This window comes from Dermochelys coriacea, chromosome 3 (genome assembly GCF_009764565.3).
Source record: "Dermochelys coriacea isolate rDerCor1 chromosome 3, rDerCor1.pri.v4, whole genome shotgun sequence".
NCBI lineage: Eukaryota > Metazoa > Chordata > Testudines > Dermochelyidae > Dermochelys > Dermochelys coriacea.
In genome coordinates this window covers 26,334,465-26,357,332 of record NC_050070.1, presented here as the reverse complement: position 1 = coordinate 26,357,332, position 22,868 = coordinate 26,334,465, and the positions used below count along the sequence as shown (strand labels likewise).

Sequence of the window (22,868 nt, the reverse complement as noted above, 5' to 3'; positions counted from 1 at the left end):
TCATCACGGAGAAACTCAAAAAAAAAATTCAAACACCTAATGGTATTGCATTATTCTTCTCCACAAACTCTCTCCATTACCGTCTTGTTTATGGCATCCCTTGTAATGCTAGATGTGACATAGGAATCCATGGCTCCAGGGAGCTATTCTAGCAGCCAGGAGTGCAGAGATGCTCCAGCAACACCCCTTTCCTTCCAACTATGCCCCACTAAGCCAGTCGTTGCAAAGGAACTCGGGGACTCCTCAGAGAAGCTATGGTTACAGCCCTTTTTTTCCCCACTTGCTTTGCATAAGAGCACAGAATGTAGAGGGGAATCTGGCCCAAGCTCTTTTTCAGTAAAATTCATCACCTACTACATTTAAAACGAAGGAATCAAAAGGTGGAGAGAGAGAGAGAGAGAGAGAGAGAGAATGTGTTTTACTATACCTGGCCAAATCCATGCAGCTATCAGTCAGACTGGTAGAAGAATTGAAGTATTCTCTGCCAGCAGCCAAAACCAGTTTGACGCTTTTCTCATAGCTGACTCTATACCGTGGTTTTCCTTTTGAGGCAACACTAACTGGTGGATCCACTGACCAAACACTGCAATGCATCATTTGCCCAGCTAGCTGTATATTTTCTAGATGGCTTGAACATAGAAGGCTTTCTGTAAATATCTGCAAAGTAAGATGGGTAAATTTGTTACAGTAGCTTCAACCAAAAAAGTGTTTAGTTTTCTGTTGGACCAAGCCATCTGAACATAAAGGTTCCTTGTACTATGTTGGGAGAAAATGAATGTAAGATGTATCTGAAAAATTATTCAGGATTAATATTTGCATAAATAATTTTTAAAGTATTTTAACCACAAAAGCAGAATTAAGACAATTATTTCTATCTTTCTCTTTTTGTTTTTTAATTGCAGTACAAATTTAGTTCTGCTACCACATTAATTGTTAAACTTCAGAATAAAACCTTTAGTGAAACTCAACAAGATTTAAAAAAATTCAAAAGATAACATTTTGCAATTTCAAAATATTTTACAACTCAGAATTGACCCACACTACAGACAGAATTTTTGAAGTGATTATTTTTATTTGTTTTTATAGATGGGGCTTAAAAACTAGAAGAATAAATTTCTACAGCGCAATTAATATTTTTATTAATAGTGTTGTGTATAGATAAAATTAGATGACATTTGTGTAACAATCATAGAATCATAGAATCATAGAATATCAGGGTTGGAAGGGACCCCAGAAGGTCATCTAGTCCAACCCCCTGCTCAAAGCAGGACCAAGTCCCAGTTAAATCATCCCAGCTAGGGCTTTGTCAAGCCTGACCTTAAAAACCTCTAAGGAAGGAGATTCTACCACCTCCCTAGGTAACGCATTCCAGTGTTTCACCACCCTCTTAGTGAAAAAGTTTTTCCTAATATCCAATCTAAACCTCCCCCATTGCAACTTGAGACCATTACTCCTCGTTCTGTCATCTGCTACCATTGAGAACAGTCTAGAGCCATCCTCTTTGAAACCCCCTTTCAGGTAGTTGAAAGCAGCTATCAAATCCCCCCTCATTCTTCTCTTCTCCAGACTAAACAATCCCAGCTCCCTCAGCCTCTCCTCATAAGTCATGTGCTCTAGACCCCTAATCATTTTCGTTGCCCTTCGTTGTACTCTTTCCAATTTATCCACATCCTTCCTGTAGTGTGGGGCCCAAAACTGGACACAGTACTCCAGATGAGGCCTCACCAGTGTCGAATAGAGGGGAACGATCACGTCCCTCGATCTGCTCGCTATGCCCCTACTTATACAACCCAAAATGCCATTGGCCTTCTTGGCAACAAGGGCACACTGCTGACTCATATCCAGCTTCTCGTCCACTGTCACCCCTAGGTCCTTTTCCGCAGAACTGCTGCCGAGCCATTCGGTCCCTAGTCTGTAGCGGTGCATTGGATTCTTCCATCCTAAGTGCAGGACCCTGCATTTATCCTTATTGAACCTCATTAGATTTCTTTTGGCCCAATCCTCCAATTTGTCTAGGTCCTTCTGTATCCTATCCCTCCCCTCCAGCGTATCTACCACTCCTCCCAGTTTAGTATCATCCGCAAATTTGCTGAGAGTGCAATCCACACCATCCTCCAGATCATTTATGAAGATATTGAACAAAACGGGCCCCAGGACCGACCCCTGGGGCACTCCACTTGACACCGGCTGCCAACTAGACATGGAGCCATTGATCACTACCCGTTGAGCCCGACAATCTAGCCAGCTTTCTACCCACCTTATAGTGCATTCATCCAGCCCATACTTCCTTAACTTGCTGACAAGAATGCTGTGGGAGACCGTGTCAAAAGCTTTGCTAAAGTCAAGAAACAATACATCCACTGCTTTCCCTTCATCCACAGAACCAGTAATCTCATCATAAAAGGCGATTAGATTAGTCAGGCATGACCTTCCCTTGGTGAATCCATGCTGACTGTTCCTGATCACTTTCCTCTCCTCTAAGTGCTTCAGGATTGATTCTTTGAGCAATATGCATGCACATTTATAAACAAAAAACTCAAGCTTCAAAAAGGGCCACTTCTTCCTCCTAATAGATTAATTATGTTAGCTGCAAATTTGAAACTGAACACACACATGCTTTGGACGGAATTTTTTAAAAATCAATAGTTTGCTGCTAAGCAATACCACAAAGCCAAGTCCTGATATCATCAAGATTTATATAAGTGCTTAACTTTACACACTGTAAGCAGTTCCATTGAAAGTCCACTTCAAGTGTATAAAGCTAAGCACTTGCTGAAGTCTGATCTCCGTGCTTTTTCCCATGTGCAGTTTTATTGACTCCTCCATCATCATCTGCCCCTGAAGAAACATAACTAGAGGTCTACTTAAATCACAGCGAAATCACACATTTTCCGTGGGTTTGGTCATAGCATAAATAGCAAATTTCACAGATGTAATCATACAGTAAATATACAAGTATTGTACTGTACTACTATTGGGCTTGTAAGCCATCCTGGATAAGGGAATCTCCTAAATCAGGGGTTCTCAGACTTTTTTTTGCTGGGACACCCTCTCAAAATATTGCAGGCTGTGACAATGAGGCCCACCCATACCACGCCACCCTGACTTCTGCACTGTTGCTGGCAGCAGCGCTGCCTTCAGAGATGGCCACCCAGCCAGCAGCAACCACTCTTCAGCCACCCAGTTCTGAAAGCAGCACAGAAGTAAGGGTGGCAATACTGCAGCCCCCACTACCACAGCCAGATTTCACAAGGAGATGAGATTTCATAGTCCGCGACATGTTTTTCACATCCATGAATTTGGTAGGGCTCTAAACATAACACATTTAGGTTCATAATGAACATTGGAATAATATTAGAATTCCCATTGTGTTTTATTTTTTAAATTTTAAATCAAGTCTAATCTTCAAAATACAAAAATATGAATGCTAATATATCAAGATATTTGCCATGAAACATTTAACTGTTTTAGCCTTAGGCCAAAATCTGTGATTACTTAAAATGTACTTAAAATGCATAAAAACCCTTTAATAACAACTCAAATCAGTGAATCATATTTTTTCAACAAAATAACAGACCAGTACAATCCTAATTAACAAGAACAAAAAAAATATTTGAACACTATTTATTATAATTTTGCATCAATCAAAAGCTTTTAATTCCATGACAAACAAATTAAAATATTTCTGAGTTAGGAAGATTTTTTTTGCCCCAAAATTTAGTTAATTAAATTTAAAACAATGCATCTGTAAGCAACTAAAGCACTGACAGATAAAACTTTTTTATGTGGTTCTACAGGTCTTTTGAGTTGACTCTCTATTCAGCTTATATTAAGACATCATGCAGGACAGTTTCTTCTTCCCTCTCATAGCAAAAAGCACAATGAGATGTTCAACAAATAAATAAGAAATAATACTTTGGATTGCATGACACCTTCCATTCAAGAATCAAAAAAGAACCTTATATTTCAGAAATGATTACTTCAGTTTCACTGCATGAAATGTAGATGACATCTAATGAATAGTCATACCAGACACAAAAGGATTAAGTGATATGTCCAAGATTAGATAGGAAATCTATGGCATTAACTTTCTTCCTTTTGTGGTCTAATGGTTTAGTGTTCTTAAAAGCACCAACCCATTAGAATGTGGCAGAGGTCTTACAATTCACCATGCAATATTTCTCAAGAGAAAGCCAAAATATAGGCAGAGAGTAGCTACCATAAGGCTGGCGATAAACCATTTTAATCTCCATAAAAATATCTGACTGGTAAACAATTCTTAGTATGTATGTGTCCTTGAACATAGCAATTTTTAGATAATGATCTAAGGCAAAAAGTATGTATATTTGTTGATTTATAAATAAGAGAATAGACCAAAAAGCAGATTGTTGGATATGGGTCCCATTCTCCAAAAGGATCCCCAGAGGTTTTGTTTCAATCAAATAACACAACACACTTCACAACAGAGTCCCAACACAAACATCCCAACATTGATGCAGAAGCCCCCTTACAGGGCTATTCTTCGAAGGCCATGCATGGATTTTCAAACAAAAGATATTAATTTACCAGATCTGAGTGCTAATGGAAGATACAAATACAGTAGAACCTCAGAGTTACAAACACTTGAGTTATGAACTGACCAGTCAACCACACACCTCATTTGGATCAGAAGTGCATAATCAGGTAGCAGCAGAGACCAAAAAACAAAAAAAAACAAAAAAACAAAACAAAAAAAACCACACAAATACAGTACAGTACTGCGTTAAACGTAAACTAACAAAAAAAATTAAGGGAAAGCAGCCTTTTTCTTTTGCACAGTAAAGTTTCAAAGCTGTATTAAGTCTGTTCAGTTGTAAACTTTTGAAAGAACAACCATAACGTTTTGTTCAGAGTTACAAATATTTCTGAGTTGCAAACAACCTCCATTCCCAAGGTATTCATAATTGAGATTCTACTGTATGTTCTAGTTGCAACAAAATACGCATACTGTCAGGCAAATGAATAATCCAACTGTTTTAATTATCTAGTCCATTATTTCACGAAATGAGGAATGTCTTCTAACATACAGTGTTTTCCTTGACATGGCTTAAAAATGTATAACTGTCGAAAAAAGTGGCATATTTCAATTTCTAGTTTAAGTCCCATATGCTTTTTTTAATTGAATTCCTTCAAAACAGTTCAAATTTTCTTTCAGAACATCTCCTAAGAGCAAGAGAGACTTGCAGCTATATGCAATTAATTCTGTAAACTGTAATAAAAAAAAACCTTACAATAATATAAAACTTTCAAAAGATGTCAAAATTTCAAGATAAGTAAGCCTATGCACCGTGTAATCTAAATGCTGAACTGTAGTGTATTAAAGTAAATATGCAAATAAACAGCACATATCAAAATAAATTCCACTTCAGCATAATAACATATGCAGATTATTTTCTGCCAAAATTGGATTTCACATTTCACTTTAAATCAAAGAGGAAAATATTTACACACAGTCCTGCAAGTACTATGGGTGACATTAAAATGCTTGGCTGAATACAAAGTTCATGTTTAATTAAAATGTAACATTTAACGAAAATATTATTTATCTTTAAATTACTTTTATTAGTAATCACTTGCCTAAACTTCTATTTATTAAGATATCTATGAATCAAAAACTATAGATTTTATAACTCTTATGTTCCTCAAGTACTTTAGTCTTTTGATTTAAATAAATAGAAACTCATGCTGAGGGACTGACAGAAGATGACATGGACTGCTGATTACATGTATCCAAGGAACTCCCTAACAGAAACTTTAACTACATTAGTTTCAATGGTAGAGTTCACAGATAGCCAATGGGTAATATTTCAGTACAGCATGTGAAGATTTACTCATGTCAATCCCGGTAACACAAATGAGAACAGCAGTACAAACTGATAGGATTTATTCTCATTTCGGTTTGTAGAATAAAAATAGAGGAGTAGGTAGAAATCACCTCATAGCAACTGTCAGGCTCTAAGCACGTGTAGACATTCTGCTGCATATCCAACATATCCTGCAGTAACCCTTTCCAGTGCATCTCACTGACTGGTGGCTGCCTAAATAAATAGAAAAAAAAATTCAATATTTATTATCCCCCTTAATGGGATGTTAGCTGAAGAAAGAACAAAGGGAGATGATGCTAGAATTCATCATGTGACCCGACATACCACAATTTTGTTTTTTTTAAGTAACCATTCCCAAAATCCTCCAGTGATGAGCTATTTGTTGAGCTATTTCTAACAGCACCCAAAAAAGTTAGGTAATCATAATTCTGAGACATCAACTCTGCAGTAAATTTAATGTAAGCTACCAAAAAGCCTGACATACATTGCCTGCAACCCATGGAGAAGGCATCATTATTTTTATTTAAATTTTATTTTAAGGTGGTGAGAAGATTTAGAAGGCAGGATTCTACTAAGCTGTCTATTGGTTCACTATCCGCCCGACTGCTTTTTGATTGTGAATTAACACTGATGTTAGTATTTTCTCTAAATTTTTGATATTAAATTATTTAACTGAGCACCTGACCCTAATAGGTAAGGTAGTAAGACATGGAAGTCCAAGAGCCAAGGTACTTTTCTTCTACAGCACCTTCTTACTTTAAGAGGAACATTGATTTGATCTTTCCAAGCTATTTAAAAACTCTTAAGAGGGCTTTCAGCATGCACCAGCTATACACTACCAATAAGGGCTGATAGAGCTTTTCTTAGCAAGAGAAGGAGTAATTACAACACAAAAAATGCTGCTTTTTCTCAAGCCTTCAGCAATCTGATTTCTCTGTTCTCAATGAAGGGTGTACAATAACTCAGCTACAGTAAGATGGAATATGAAAAATAAGAGTTTTTTCCAAATTAAAAAAAAAATCACTAAAAGAAGAAACGGCAGATTCAATTATTGTTAAATACCTGAATTAAAATTACTGATAAAAAAGCTCATAAGAAAATCATGTGAAGCCAAAAAAAATTCTGAAAGATGCTATTTCATAAATTCTGCACTTTCTGTACAACAGAATTAATTTTAAAGGATTTTATTTCCAGTACATTAATTTTATTGTTCATTTTTAAAGTATATACACGACTGGAAGTATTTTCTCTTCCAATATGCCTTTTAAGCTTCCTTAACTGAACAAAACACAACCACACTGAAATCAGTCTGCAAGAAGTCTAGGAAGAGGTAGTATTTTAAACAACAACAAAAAGCAGTGAAGCGCTTATAGTCAATGTTCAATTTCACGTTAACAAGTTTGTTTTATGGATATTGTGTTAAAGCTGAGAGAAAAAAGTATCACCATATTGGTGTATAAAGGTGAAAATGCACATTCTCTGAACATGGATATTCTAAGCTGACCAACAGTATAAATACTCACTTGCGTCCTGTGTGCCTGGTCAGCCTAATCATAAGCTTCTCCGCTTGCTCTGGGCTGTTCTGCGTATCTTTTACAAATGATACAGGTTTCTGAAGTCCATGCTTCTCCAAAATTTCTGATACACTATAAATATACAGTATAAATCATTTAGCATCTTGTCATTTTGTCCTGGATTAGGATCATCATTATTTGTATCACAATATTGCCTAAACCAGTGTTTCTCAACCTTTTTGATACTTGGATCCAGGGTTTGTTGCCTTCCTAAACTGTCAGGGAGCTCTCAGGGACTGGCACGAATCCACGGACTGGTCGTTGAGAAACAATGGCCTAGAGGCTTCAAACAAGATGAGGGTTCTATTGTGCAAAGCACTGCACATACACATACAGTGAGAGTCTCTCCCCCAAAGATCTTACAACCTCAACAGATAGGTGGTGGGAGGAAGGAAATATTAGTAGGGACCTTACAGATGAGGACCTGAACTGAGATTGAGAGAGTACATGACTTTGCCAAAAAGTCATAAATAAAGTCTATGGCAGAGCCAGAAATTGAACTCACATCTCCCAAATTCCAAACTAGTGCCATAACCACATGAGTATTGTCCCTCCTTCAAACAAAGAATACTTTCAGTAAATATACCACACTGGCAGCTAAAGCAATATTTTCAGCAAGTTCCTTCTGAAATGAACAAACTCTATTTTCAATTTCAAACTATTCAAATAATGTAGAAACTGTTTTAGTGATAAACCAACCAACCAAAGATTCTAATATTATTTCAAGGAAGAATGTTGTAAACCATCTTGGTAATCTCACATTTCTTGAATTTTATACAACCTACAAGCATTATAAAATTTGAAAGTTCTGATTATCAGAACATACAAACTTTTGCTAAGCTACAGGGAGCTGACATTACAACAATATCATTGGAAACCGAAACAATCCTGCGCATTACTTCCCGTCTTAGACTAACCTCTCCAAGTCATTTTTGTTATGCTTCTCTTCCTATAAATACTTAAGACATTTGAAACTTGGCTTAGAGGAGAGGTCCTCAATCTGTGCGGTGTGCCCCCTAGAACATTCAGGGGGCATGGCTGGGGCCCAGGCCAGCCTCCATGGAGGACAGAAAGGGTGTGCCACTCGGCTCCATATTGGCCCAGGGCTCCGCTTCCGGATGTGTCTACTGATCTCACGCCCAGGGATCCCTCTCCCAGCCAAGGCACCACTCTTGCCCCGTTATGGCCCCAGCCTCAGCCCCCTTACCCGTCCCCCTCCTGGCCCCAGTTCCAAGAGGTGGGGGCAGCGCAGACAGAGCTAATGGAGGGTGCTAGGTGAAAAGTTTGGGGACCATGGGCTTAGAGGCTCAGATTTGGCCTAAACCCTTTTATCCACACTATAGATACTCTGACTGCCGTTCCACAAATACAGGAGCAGTTCAACACTCCAGTCTCATCCTTTGCAATACTAGCTTTGATATTTGATTTGGGGCAGTAGGAATATGTTTTATAGGAAGAAATTTACAACCCAAATATAGTAAAAGAACTCAACATTCAGAAAGGATATGACCTGTAATCCTATGCCATGGTAACCTTACATTCTTGTACTAGTCCTCCAATAAAACATAATGAACTGTTGATATGGTAAATGGTTTTTACCTGAGAATTTGTTCCAGTTCATCTACCTTGTCATGAAGAGTTTTAGTTAAGTCTGTTTCTGGGCTGTGAAGGTTTTAAAAATAAAAAAAACACTGCTGAATGCATGATCCAGTTATTGCTGGTATAACACATTATCGACATGGAAATCAACACCAAAAAGTTGAATATTCATTCTGGAACCTTTCAAAACCCAGAGGATGTTGCAGCTTTCAAAGGAAGGATTAAAACTGTTGGCTTCTGGTAGAAGGAAAGCCAAGAACTTGTGGGTAATACTAGACAACACTGAACTCACACCTATAAATACAGGCTCACTTCTTACCTGACACCCTCCCCTTGAACTCCCTCCCGTCCATCTGCCTCCACTTTTCCAAGAGTGACCTTCCCAAGTGTGGAGATTGGGAGATTGGCAATGGACCCAGAAGAATAGCAGGTAGCCTAGGGCTTCTCCTGTTAGTCTTTCATCCATTTTCTCCAGAAATGTTGTTTATCATAGAGCAGTTTCTCTGAAGGAGGGCTGTCTCATGCTGGCATTAATGCTTATTAGCATCAATGCTGTATATAGCCATCTTATTAGAGAGACAAGATGGGCGAGATAATATCTTTTATTGGACCAACTTCTGTTGGTGAAAAAGACAAGCTTTCGAGCTTACACAGAGCTCTTCTTCAGGTCTGGGAAATGTACTCCGAGATTTTGTCAACACTATAATTAGACACCCATGGCTGGCCTGTACCAGCTGACTTGAGCTTGCATGGCTGGGGCTGAGGGGCTGTTTAATTGCAGTGTAGACATTTGGGATTGGGCTGCAGCTCGAGCTCAGGGACCATCCCACCTCTGCCTGACACAAAGTCCTAGGGAGTGGGCATGGCCTGGATGGCCTGATTTTGATCTTTCGATTTAGATAATTTGTTAAACAATTTTTTTAACATATATGAAGAATAGATTCAAACAGTTCAATTAATAAAGGTATTACACCAATTACATTACATATTCTAGCTTTTAATTTATTTTAATTATTTCCCCAGGAAAAATGAATGTCATCTCAGGAAATATTTTAGAAAATTCAGAACTATATTTAATGTGTTCTAAAACATCTGCAGATAACCACATATGTATGCTCACCCATATCCTCTTTGTGGAAGGCATTCCAAAATATCATAACAAAGGGAGAGCTGGTCATCTCGTTCACAACTATAGATACATTCCAGTGCCATACTCATCAGTTGGTCCTGATCAGGAATTATTTTTTGCTGACACTATCAAAAACAGAATTATTTTGCTGTATGTTGGAACATTTTTCATTTTACAGTCAGTTTTTCCATATTCCAGTGTCACTGTCAATACAATCTTAACTAGTGCAAGTACAACTATAAAACCAATTTAGTGATTTCTTTTTATTAGAGGCTCTCTGGATCTTTAACAATTCTCTGTGAAATATCTTTTGTAAATACAGAAAATGCAACAAAAGCTAATCTCTATCCTCTGTGTACTTAACCTGTCTGAAAGAGCAAGATACTTGCAACTGGAACCTATTTAATTTTGAAAAAGCAAATATTTTAAACAGGTAAACTATTAAAAAATGTATTAGATGCTTGAAACCATTACTTACACACATCAAAGGAATTTACTTCATTTGCACATTAATAGCATCAGTACACATTAAAATGCTACAGTTATTGTGTACAGCCCATCCACCATAGAACCTACTACTGCATGCAGCAGAAAAATGAGGTGCTTCTAATAATTATGTCAATTTATGATTCAGGAATCTCAAACTGTATTTGAAACTGTATAGATATACTGCAATAATTCATATAGCTGCAAATACAATAGCTGAAGTGCAGCCCTATATTGCCAGAGTATTTTATATTTTACTGAAGAACCCTTTAAAAGTTTCCATGCTTGTAGAAGGACCAGTTATTCACAGTTGCAAAAGCACTCCCCTCCCTCAGTAACAATGTCTGGTGTTATTTTTCTCTGTATCGGGGCCACGTTTTGTGGGTACCTTCAATGTAGATCAACTGCCAGTGTTTTTACCATGATGTCAACTTGCACTACTCAGATCATTAACAGTGGATGCCAATCTAAACAAGATCTCACACTACTGTAAATGCAGGATGTGATATGGAGAAGAGAAATACAAGCATAGGCGCCAACTTCTCCTAAAGCCGGTGGATGCTCAACTCCTCCCGGCCCCACCCCAGCACCGCCCCCATTCCAACCCCTCCCCAAAGTCCCTGCCCAACTCCACCCCCTCCCTGCCCCTATTGGACTCCTATCCCAAATCCCCGCTCCAGCCCTGTCTCTTCCTCTGAGTATGTCGCATTACCGCTTCTCCCTCCCTAGCTCCTAGCTGTTTCATGGCAGCAAGTGCTGGGAGGAGAAGCGGGGACGCAGTGCGCTCAGGGGAGGCGGAGGTGAGCTGAGCAGTGGCATGGGGGCAAGGAGCTTGGCTGCTGGTGTATTATGGGAAAAATAAGTTCTTTTGCAATAGTGTGTCATTCAGTAAGGATGTAATTACTTACAAACTATCGGTGGTACAGCTCCATTTTTGGTAGAACAGTGGTGGGAGAATTTGAGAACGTTTTTAGCACAGTCAACACCAAAAAAAAAAGGTTTATAAGACATGCAGTCCTTCTACTTCCCGTTACCCATTGATTCCCTGGACCTATCTATATAGGACAACATATGTGGGTATTTAAGTCCTTCTACTTGACTCTGGGGAAGGAGAGAGATAGTGGGGAAATATTACTCAGAAATTGATGGCTCATAAGCCTATCACAGTGGATGACTATGTAATAGTGAGAAATTCTTGATATCATTTTATTGGAATAGTCATAACTTGGCAGAGGTGACAATTGTACTGAATGTGCTTCCATCACAATAGATAAAATATTAAGCATTTAGGGTTAATTTTTTAAAAAATACTCGGTGTCAGCCTAATCCTGCTCCTATTGAAGTCAATGGTAAAACTACCACTGACTTCCATAGGACTAGAGTCAGTCAATACTTAAAAGGTTTTCAAAGTCCCATATCCCTTAGTTCTTTCCTTTCTCATGTACCATCACCAATAACAAAAGTTCCTGCAGGCCAAATTCTGCCCTCACTTGATCTGTGCAAACCCAATAGCTCTAGTGAGGCTGTGTGGGAGTAAGCAAGTGGAAATGAGTAAACACTTCCATTGATGATGTACAAAGGGGAACATCATCTAGCTCTCTCACTTCTAACTCTGCCAAGCAGACACTAACAAGCAGTAAAAAGTTAGTTGTATCTGTTAAACAATAAGATAAGCCTGAAGAGACACAAGGAGCAGACCTCCTGAGTAAGATGTCATAATTTTTAGCAACACTTTTCCAGAGTAGAACCACACTTCAAAAGTAGGTAATTAGATAAATCATCAGTTGGGGGAGAGAGGGCCAAAACTTGTGTTTATTAGACCAGCATATGAAATAGAATTTCACTTGCAATTTTGATTTGCTCCTAAATGCACAGTTAATTCAGCTGCAGAACTTTTCTCTAAATATCATTTTTGTGAGATGTAAGAAGTGACTGTTGATGCCCTCTTTTGAGCAAAGAGGTTATTGCTGTGCAAATGAAAAACCAATCATATAACAGTTAAGGATTGGGACATGAACTTTGTTGCAGTTGCATCTTTTGAAATATTACATTATAAACTATAAATTAAATCACAGAGTACCTAGTTTTTGGATCAGATTTAATGTAACTCAAATATTAATCTCATCCATATGGGACTACATCCATCAGAAGCAATTTAAAATCTATATCTGAATGTGAGAATTAGCTGTATTGACGTTTTGTATCATAGCAATGATATTAATTTGCTATTTCTTCCATCTTCTATGTCATTAATGAAGACGTCACATACCCCTGTTTCAAGAAACAATATTGGTGGCTTCCAACTCGAACTTAACACATTGCTATCTTTCATTGGCTCTTGCTTTCCATTTTTAGCCAAAGGTCAATCCACACTCAAGGCAACATCAATGTTCCAATTAAGGTTTAATGAAATACACTATTTAGTATTTTACTAGAATCCAAATCTATTACTGTGGGGGGAAAAAAGCTATCAGGCATGTTTGTCTAACAAGATTTATAAAACCTTGTTGTTTATTATGCATAGTTCTGTTACCCTCTAGATATTTAGTGATTTATTCACTCTAAATATTTCTTCCATTAGTTTACTTTGAATCAGGTCCTGATTAAGGCAATGTGGGCCCTGAGGCACATTGGACTCCCTTGGTTTTACCCCCTGTGGACTTATGCCCCAACATTCATTTCAAGTAGGGGCAGCAGGGGGTCTTCTCCCCTTCTAGAAGAAGGGGGGAGAGTCCTTCTTTATTTTCAGAAGCAGTAGAGGTGTCCTTCTCTGCTCTACGAGGAGAGGTAGGGGGTAGAACTTACCTTGTTAGCCAGAGTGTGCCTATGCAGGAAGTGGGTGTGTTGGTGTGGTTATTGATTGTGCACTTAAAACACAGGACAGGAAGCTCAGGATTTAAGCTGGACCTTTCTGCTATGTATGTTTTAGAACTCTAAATAAATAATTACACAAATAAATGAACTTTATATGAACTGACAAGGGCTGTGGGTAAATGTAAATTTAAAATATCTAACTACACACATTTTGATCTAGCTACTGGGAAAAGGTAGTTTAAATAATGGATGCAAAGATGAATAGAAAAGGATACAGTTTATTTTATTAAAGTTCTATTGTGGTCCTTCTACTTTCTTATGAGAATAGTAGCAACTTACTGAAATATGAATTTCAGCATTTTTATCTACAGTGATCAACATCACTGTTTTTTTCCCCTCGTTAATGAGGCAAATAAATACTTCTTACCAGCACTTTTAGCGGCAAAAAAATGAAAGCTGGTAAAATTCTTCGGGGAAAGGCACCAGTCAAAAGTACTCAGAAAATATTTTAAGAGGCTTCAAACAAACAGAATATTTAGACATGTTCAGAAAATGAAGTTCAATGCATTACCAAAAATTACATTCAGAAGAATCCCTACTAGTTTCTACTCTACTGGGTATTTCTGCTAGTGATTAATGATTAACATATCTTTTGATATCCTGATCAAGAACTATGGTTTAACCATGCATTAGAAATTCTGTTTTAACCTTGTTTAGAGAACATATTTTTGTATCCGCCTGACAAATGTTCATTGAAAAGGAAAAAAAGAATAGCTCAACCTCCAAAACTGATCGGGAAACAAACAAACCTTACCTCTGAATCCAGTTATGCAAAATAAATTATAGTTTTCAAATAAGGCAATAAATAAAACAACTATGAATCTGTACTTACATCTGGTTTTGAATTTTGAAAGATCTTCAGAGGGAATTTCAGGTCTTCCTTTGCTAAGCTGACTAAATACTCCCTAAAAAGTGTGTTTGCAAGACCAGGGGACTGATTTTCACAGCGATGTAGAAATGGGACCATCCACTGATAAACGTTCTTCACATATCTTTCATCAGAAGACTACAAAGTGTAAGAAGTTAAAACAAATGAAAACAGAATGATCAAACCTGGTTCCTTTTTTTTTAAATGAAAAAAGGTAAAAACTATTATATTATGTGTAACAGTAATAAACTGCCCTCATCATGCATCATCAGCACCGTTTGAATTTGAGCTTGCAGCAAGATTCCTATCACTTTAACTGCAGATTTAATTAAATTAACTGGCAGTAGAAGAAGACTGTCATCCAAGATGGGAGGGAGGGGCTATTGAGTCTAAGGGAGTCTTATAGAAAAGCCCAGCTTTCTCATTTGTCAGCCCCCTTGACTACAGCTAACATGGTCACTACCAGGCATTCCCAGTGCAATGTCCCATGCCACTGCTCCTTTGGTGGCATGAGCCAAGACTTACCATATTCATATTAAAGTTATTTTGGCAGGCTACCAAAAGTTTCCCAAGAAATGCAAGCAAGAGAAAATAAATACACTTTCGTGATCCATACGCAGTACCATGTTAAGGCGGGGACTGTGTTATAGCAGGGGCCGCGTTACCTTGGATCCCAATTTAAATATTTAAATTTGGGATCCATCACCGCGACAGCGCTATATGCGAATCCGCACTATAGCAATGCGCGCTCTAGCGAGGGTCTGTTGTAGTGATTTTCAATAGCATATGTCTCAGCAACACTTGAACAGAATTTCATGGGACAAAGAAAAGGCACTTCTCTCACCCAAGGACATTCCCCCTGCTGAATTTCAAAGGCCGGCTGTACACATTGGAGGTGTTTCAAAAGAAAAAAGAAAATCACAAGAAACTTTTTGTAATGGCAAATGTTAGGAAAACTACATATTGGAGTCACTATCAGTTTCCTCCTACAATAAAATTGTATAAAAAAAGATGGATATTGCACAAGAAAAAGAGGACTGAAGAACCAGAGAAGATTTCAGATGAGTTTATCTGCTGCACAGAAATGAACTGGGGTTTATCTGCTAATGCTTATAAACATCAAAAACCATCTAAAAAAAGTGCTCTTATAACTTGTGAAGTAGCAACAGTGAAACTTACGGCATTTCCATCTTATTCCCATTTTCAGTCAATCATGGCTTGCACAGTTTGAAATTATTCAGGCTTAGTCTCTGCTGAAAAGTTGGGGTAAGAGCGGGGTTGTTTTCATTTTATTTTTAAAATAAGCAAAACTGGTTCCGCTGTTTTCCAAAAATACCATTTCCATATTATTAAAAAAAGAAACAAATCTAGTGCCAATGCTGTTTGGGATATGGATGGATAATAAATGGAAATGTGATACAGAAACACCTCTGGCTGAAGAGCATTCTTATGTTACACAAACAAGGAGTCTATATAAGCATGGAAATTATTTAGGCTCAAAAATCTACCTAATGCATTTTCAAAAATACGTACATTCATCATTAACAAACTTAGTTTTTTGCTATCTTTCATTTCCTGCAGATCTTTCAAGGTTAGGGTTAGATCACATCCAGTCTCATAAATCAGCATCTCCAGGGTAACCAGGTTATCACAAAGCACCTGAAGACCAGGAATGTTCCTCTCCATGCCAAGTCGAACCAGGGACAGAGCACAGTCCACCTGAAAATAAGAAAAAAAATTATGTTGTTACCAGATTGTTTCTTTTTGGTAATCAATATCTGAACTAATCCTAACTGATCCCTCAAATATTGTTATTCCAATAATTTTTTCCAGGTAAGAGTAGTCACTAAAGATCCAGATGAAGGTTTAAAAACAAGGCTATCATCTTTGTCTCTGGCTGTTTGAAACCTCTTTTGTGTTAATGAAGGGTTTGGAAGTTAAGAGTTCCCTGTCCTTTCCCACACATACTTACAAACAACTTGATTAGAGTATGTCTACACTACGAAATTAGGTCGAATTTATAGAAGTTGGTTTTGTAGAAAGCGTTTTTATACAGTCGAGTCTGTATGTCCCCACATAAATACTCTAAGTGCATGCAGTCGGCGGACTGTGTCCACAGTAACGAGGCAAGCGTCGACTTCCGGAGTTTTCCACTGTGGGTAGCTATCCCACAGTTCCCACGGTCTCCACCGCCCATTTGAATTCTGGGTAGAAATCCCAGTGCCTGATGGAGGTAAAACATTATCGCGGATGGTTCTGGGTACATATCGTCAGGCCCCCCTTCCCTCCCTCCCTCTGTAAAAGCAAGGGCGGACAATCATTTTGCGCCTTTTTTCTTGAGTTACTTGTGCAGATGCCATACCACGGCAAGCCTGGAGCCTGCTCAACTAACCATCACCGAATGTCTCCTGGGTGCTGGCGGACGTGGTATTGCATTGCTACACAGCAGCAGTTTATTGCCTTTTGGCAGCAGACAGTGCAGTATGACTGGTAGCCGTCGTCGACGTAGTCGTGGGTACTCTTAACCGGGCGCCTGGGCAAACATGGGAGTGACTCAGCCAGGTCATTTCCCTTGTATCGTCTCATGGCGATTGAGTCCTACCGGCAGTGCACCGTCTTTTAATCTGCAGCCAACAGAAGATGATGGCCAGAAGTCATACTGCACCATCTTCTGCCGAGCACCCAGGAGATGACGATGGCTAGCGGTCGTACTGCACAGTCTGCTGCCAGCAAGATATATAAAGATAGATGAAGTGGCTCAAAACAAGAAATAGACCAGATTTGTTTTGCATTCATTTTCTCCTCCCTCCCTCCCTCTGTGAAATCAATGGCCTGCTAAACCCAGTTTTGAGTTCTATCCTTGAGGTTTTGAGTTCTATTCTTGAGGCGGCCATTCAGTTTCTCGCAAAGACACCCGCTTTGTCGATTTTAATTCCCTTTAAGCCAACCCTGCAAGCCATGTCGTCAGTCTCCCCTCCCTCCACCAGGGCAACAGCAGAAATCGTTCCGCACCTTTTTTCTGTGCAGACGCCATACCACGGAAAGCATGGAGCCCGCTCAGATCACTTTGGCAATTAGGAGCACATTAAACACCACACGCATTATCGAGCAGTATATGCAGCACCAGAACCTAGCAAAGCAAAACCTGGCGAGTAGGCGATGTCAGCGAGGTTAAAATAGTGATAAGGACATGGACACAGACTTCTCTCAGAGCACATGTCCTGGCAATGTGGGCATCATAGTGCTAATGGGGCAGGTTCATGCAGTGGAACACCGATTCTGGGTCCGGGAAACAAGCACAGGCTGGTGGGAATGCATATTGTTGCAGGTCTGGGACGATTCCTAGTGGCTCCGAAACTTTCGCATGCATAAGGGCACTTTCATGGAACTTTGTGACTTGCTTTCCCCTGCCCTGAAGTGCCAGAATACCAAGATGAGAGCAGCCCTCACAGTTGAGAAGTGAGTGACAATAGCCCTGTGGAAGCTTGCAATGCCAGATAGCTACCGGTCAGTCGGGAATCAATTTGGAGTGGGCAAATCTACTGTGGGGACTGCTGTGATGCAAGTAGCCAATGCAATCAAAGATCTGCTGATATCAAGGGTAGTGACCCTGGGAAATGTGCAGATCATAGTGGATGGCTTTGCTGCAATGGGATTCCCTAACTGTGGTGGGGCCATACAAGGAACCCATATCCCTATCTTGGCACCAGAGCACCAAGCCGGCGAGTACATAAACCGCAAGGGGTACCTTTCAATAGTGCTGAAAGCAGTGGTGGATCACAAGGGACGTTTCACCAACATCAACGTGGGATGGCCGGGAAAGGTACATGATGTTCATATCTTCACGAACTCTGGTCTGTTTCAAAAGATGCAGGAAGGGACTTTCTTCCCAGACCAGAAAATAACCGTTTGGGATGCTGAAATGCCTATAGTTATCCTTGGGGACCCAGCCTATCCCTTAATACCATGGCTCATGAAGCCATACATAGGCAGCCTCGAGAGTAGTCAGGAGCTGTTCAACTACAGGCTGAGCAAGAGAAGAATGGTGGTAGAATGTGCATTTGGACGTTTAAAAGCACGCTGGCGCAGTTCACTGACTCAGGTAGACCTCAGTGAAACCAATATTCCCACTGAAAGAAAAGGAATATTTGTGGCACCTTAGAGACTAACAAATTTATTTGAGCATAAGCTTTTGTGAGCTACAGCTCACTTCATCGGATGCATTTGGTGGAAAATACAGAGGGGAGATTGATATACACACATAGAGAACATGAAACAATGGGTTTTATCATACACTCTGTAAGGAGCGTGATCACTTAAGATAAGCCACCACCAGCAGCGGGGGGAAAAGGAGGAAAAACTTTCATGGTGACAAGCAAGGTAAGCTATTTCCAGCAGTTAACAAGAATATCTGAGGAACAGTGGGGGGTGGGGTGGGGGGGAAAAATAACATGGGGAAATAGTTTTACTTTGTGTAATCACTCATCCATTCCCAGTCTCTATTCAAGCCTAAGTTAATTGTATCCAGTTTGCAAATTAATTCCAATTCAGCAGTCTCTCATTGGAGTCTGTTTTTGAAGTTTTTTTTTTATGAAGGATAGCCACCCTCAGGTCTGTAATCGAGTGACCGGAGAGACTGAAGTGTTCTCCAACTGGTTTTGAATGTTATAATTCTTGACGTCTGATTTGTGTCCATTTATTCTTTTACGTAGAGACTGTCCAGTTTGACCAATGTACATGGCAGAGGGACATTGCTGGCACATGGCATATATCACATTGGTAGATGCGCAGGTGAACGAGCCTCTGATAGTGTGGCTGATGTGATTAGGGCCTATGATGGTGTTCCCTGAATAGATGTGTGGACAGAGTTGGCAACGGGCTTTGTTGCAAGGATAGGTTCCTGGGTTACTGGTTCTGTTGTGTGGTGTGTGGTTGCTGGTGAGTATTTGCTTCAGACTGGGGGGCTGTCTGTAAGCAAGGACTGGCCTGTCTCCCAAGATCTGTGAGAGTGATTGGTCGTCCTTCAGGATAGGTTGTAGATCCTTGATGATGCATTTGAGAGGTTTTAGTTGGGGGCTGAAGGTGATGGCTAGTGGCGTTCTGTTATTTTCTTTGTTGGGCCTGTCCTGTAGTAGGTGACTTCTGGGTACTCTTCTGGCTCTGTCAATCTGTTTCTTCACTTCAGCAGGTGGGTATTGTAGTTGTAGGAATGCATGATAGAGATCTTGTAGGTGTTTGTCTCTGTCTGAGGGGTTGGAGCAAATGCGGTTATATCGTAGCGCTTGGCTGTAGACAATGGATCGAGTGGTATGATCTGGATGAAAGCTAGAGGCATGTAGGTAGGAATAGCAGTCAGTAGGTTTCTGATATAGGGTGGTGTTTATGTGACCATCGCTTATTAGCACCGTAGTGTCCAGGAAGTGGATCTCTTGTGTGGACTGGTCCAGGCTGAGGTTGATGGTGGGATGGAAATTGTTGAAATCATGGTGGAATTCCTCAAGAGCTTCTTTTCCATGGGTCCAGATGATGAAGATGTCATCAATGTAGCGCAAGTAGAGTAGGGGCATTAGAGGACGAGAGCTGAGGAAGCGTTGTTCTAAGTCAGCCATAAAAATGTTGGCATACTGTGGGGCCATGCGGGTACCCATCGCAGTGCCGCTGATTTGAAGGTATACATTGTCCCCAAATGTGAAATAGTTATGGGTGAGGACAAAGTCACAAAGTTCAGCCACCAGGTTAGCTGTGACATTATCGGGGGTACTGTTCCTGATGGCTTGTAGTCCATCTTTGTGTGGAATGTTGGTGTAGAGGGCTTCCACATCCATAGTGGCTAGGATGGTGTTTTTAGGAAGATCACCAACGGAGCGTAGTTTCCTCAGGAAGTCAGTGGTGTCTCGAAGATAGCTGGGAGTGCTGGTAACGTAGGGCCTGAGGAGGGAGTCTACAGAGCCAGACAATCCTGCTGTCAGCGTGCCAATGCCTGTTATTACCCACTGTTATTACTGCTTGCTGTGCGCTCCACAATATCTGTGAGAGTAAGGGGGAGACGTTTATGGCAGGGTGGGAGGTTGAGGCAAATCGCCTGGCTGCTGGTTACGCACAGCCAGACACCAGGGCGGTTAGAAGAGCACAGGAGGGTGCGGTGCACATCAGAGAAGCTTTGAAAAACAGTTTCGTGACTGGCCAGGCTACGATGAGAAAATTCTATTTGTTTCTCCTTGATGAAACCCCCCACCCTTGGTTCACTCTATTTCCCTGTAAGCTAACCACCCTCGCCACCTCCCTTCGATCACCGCTTGCAGAGGCAATAAAGTCATTGTTGCTTCACATTCATGCATTCTTTATTAATTCATCACACAAATAGGGGGATAATTACCAAGATAGCCTAGGAGGGGTGATGAAGGAGGGAAGGACAAGGCCACACAGCACTTAAAAAGTTTAAAACTTATTGAATGCCAGCCTTCTGTTACTTGGGCAATCCTCTGGTTGGAGTGGCTGGGTGGCCGGAGGCACCCACACCGCGTTCTTGGGCATCTGGATGAGGAGGCTATGGAACTTGGGGAGGAGGGCAGTTGGTTACACAGGGGATGTAACAGTGGTCTGTGCTCCTGCTGCCTTTCCTGCAGCTCAACCATAAGCTGGAGCATATTAGTTTGATCCTCCAGCAGCCTCAGCATTGACTCCTGCCTCCTCTCATCACGCTGCCACCACCTTTCAGCTTCAGCCCTCTCGTCAGCCCACTACTTCTCCTCCCGGTCATTTTGTGCTTTCCTGCACTCTGACATTGTCTGCCTCCACGCATTGGTCTGTGCTCTGTCAGTGTGGGAGGACAGCATAAGCTCATAGAACATTTCATTGCAAGTGTGGTTTTTTTCATCTTCTAATCTTCGCTAGCGTCTAGGAAGGAGAAGATACTGTGATCCTTGAAACACACGCAGCTGGTGGAGGAAAAAAAGGGACAGTGGTATTTAAAAAGACACATTTTATAGAACAATGGGTACACTCTTTCACGGTAAACCTTGCTGTTAACATTACATACATAGCACATGTGCTTTCGTTACAAGGTCGCATTTTGCCTCCCCCCACCGCGTGGCTAACAGTGGAGAACATTTCTGTTCAGCCACAGGCAAACAGCCCAGCGGGAACAGGCACCTCTGAATGTCCCCTTAAGAAAAGCACCCTATTTCAACCAGGTGACCATAAATGATATCACTATCCTGAAGATAACACAGAGAGATAAAGAACGGATGTTGTTTGAACGCCAGCAAACATACACTGCAATGCTTTGTTCTACAATGATTTCCGAGTACGTGCTACTGGCCTGGAGTGGTAAAGTGTCCTACCATGGTGGATGGAATAAGGCTGCCCTCCCCAGAAACCTTTTGCAAAGGCTTTGGGAGTATATCCAGGAGAGCCACGAATGCCAGGGCAAATTAATCATTAAACATGCTGGCTTTTAAACCATGTATACTATCTAAAAAGGTACACTCACCAGAGGTCCCTTCTCCGCCTGGTGGGTCCGGGAGGCAGCCTTGGGTGGGTTCGGGGGTACTGGCTCCACGTCCAGGGTGAGAAACAGTTCCTGTCTGTCAGGAAAACCGGTTTCTCCGCTTGTTTGCTGTGAGCTATCTACAACCTCCTCATCATCATCATCGTCTTCCTCGTCCCCAAAACCTGCTTCTGTGTTGCCTCCATCTCCATTGAAGGAATCAAACAACACGGCTGGAGTAGTGGTGGCTGAACCCCCTAAAATAGCATGCAGTTCATCATAGAAGCGGCATGTTCGGGGCTGTGACCTGGAGCAGCCATTTGCCTCTCTGGTTTTCTGGTAGGCTTGACTCAGCTCCTTAAGTTTCACACGGCACTGCTTCGGGTCCCTGTTATGGCTTCTGTCCTTCATGCCCTGCGAGATTTTCACAAATGTTTTGGCATTTCGAAAACTGGAACTAAGTTCTGATAGCACGGATTCCTCTCCCCATACAGCGATCAGATCCCGTACCTCCCGTTCGGTCCATGCTGGAGCACTTTTGCGATTCTGGGACTCCATCATGGTCACCTCTGCTGATGAGCTCTGCATGGTCAACTGCAGCTTGCCACACTGGCCAAACAGGAAATTGAAATTCAAAAGTTCGTGGGCCTTTTCCTGTCTACCTGGTCAGTGCATCTGAGTTGAGACTGCTGTCCAGAGCGGTCACAATCGAGCATTCTGGGATAGCTCCCACAGGCTAATACTGTCTAATTGCGTCCACAGTACCCCAAATTCGACCCAGCAAAACCGATTTCAGCGCTAATCCCCTTGTCAGGGGTGGAGTAAGGAAATCTATTTTAAGAGCCTTTTAAGTAAAAAAAAAGGGCTTTGTCATGTGGACGGGTGCAGGGTTAAATCAATTTAACGCTGCTAAATTCAACCTCAATGCCTAGTGTAGACCAGGGCTCAGTCTCAGCAATCCAGGGTTTGAGCCAGAGTAGTGTGA

General features: G+C 40.8%; 1 protein-coding gene across 4 annotated transcripts in view; it reads right to left on the bottom strand.

Annotated features, from left to right (window-relative positions):
- The window catches only part of NBAS (NBAS subunit of NRZ tethering complex), a 394,692-nt gene that overhangs the window by 254,340 nt on the left and 117,484 nt on the right, over positions 1-22,868 (bottom strand). For all 4 annotated transcript variants that reach the window (XM_038394647.2, XM_043510232.1, XM_043510234.1 and 1 more), the window contains 7 exons: positions 15,928-16,113; positions 14,359-14,532; positions 10,158-10,291; positions 9,038-9,100; positions 7,388-7,510; positions 5,975-6,077; positions 428-657 (listed from right to left, as the gene is read on the bottom strand). In XM_038394647.2, coding sequence (XP_038250575.1) covers positions 428-657; positions 5,975-6,077; positions 7,388-7,510; positions 9,038-9,100; positions 10,158-10,291; positions 14,359-14,532; positions 15,928-16,113 — 1,013 coding nt within the window. The remainder of the gene's footprint in view (positions 1-427; positions 658-5,974; positions 6,078-7,387; positions 7,511-9,037; positions 9,101-10,157; positions 10,292-14,358; positions 14,533-15,927; positions 16,114-22,868) is intronic.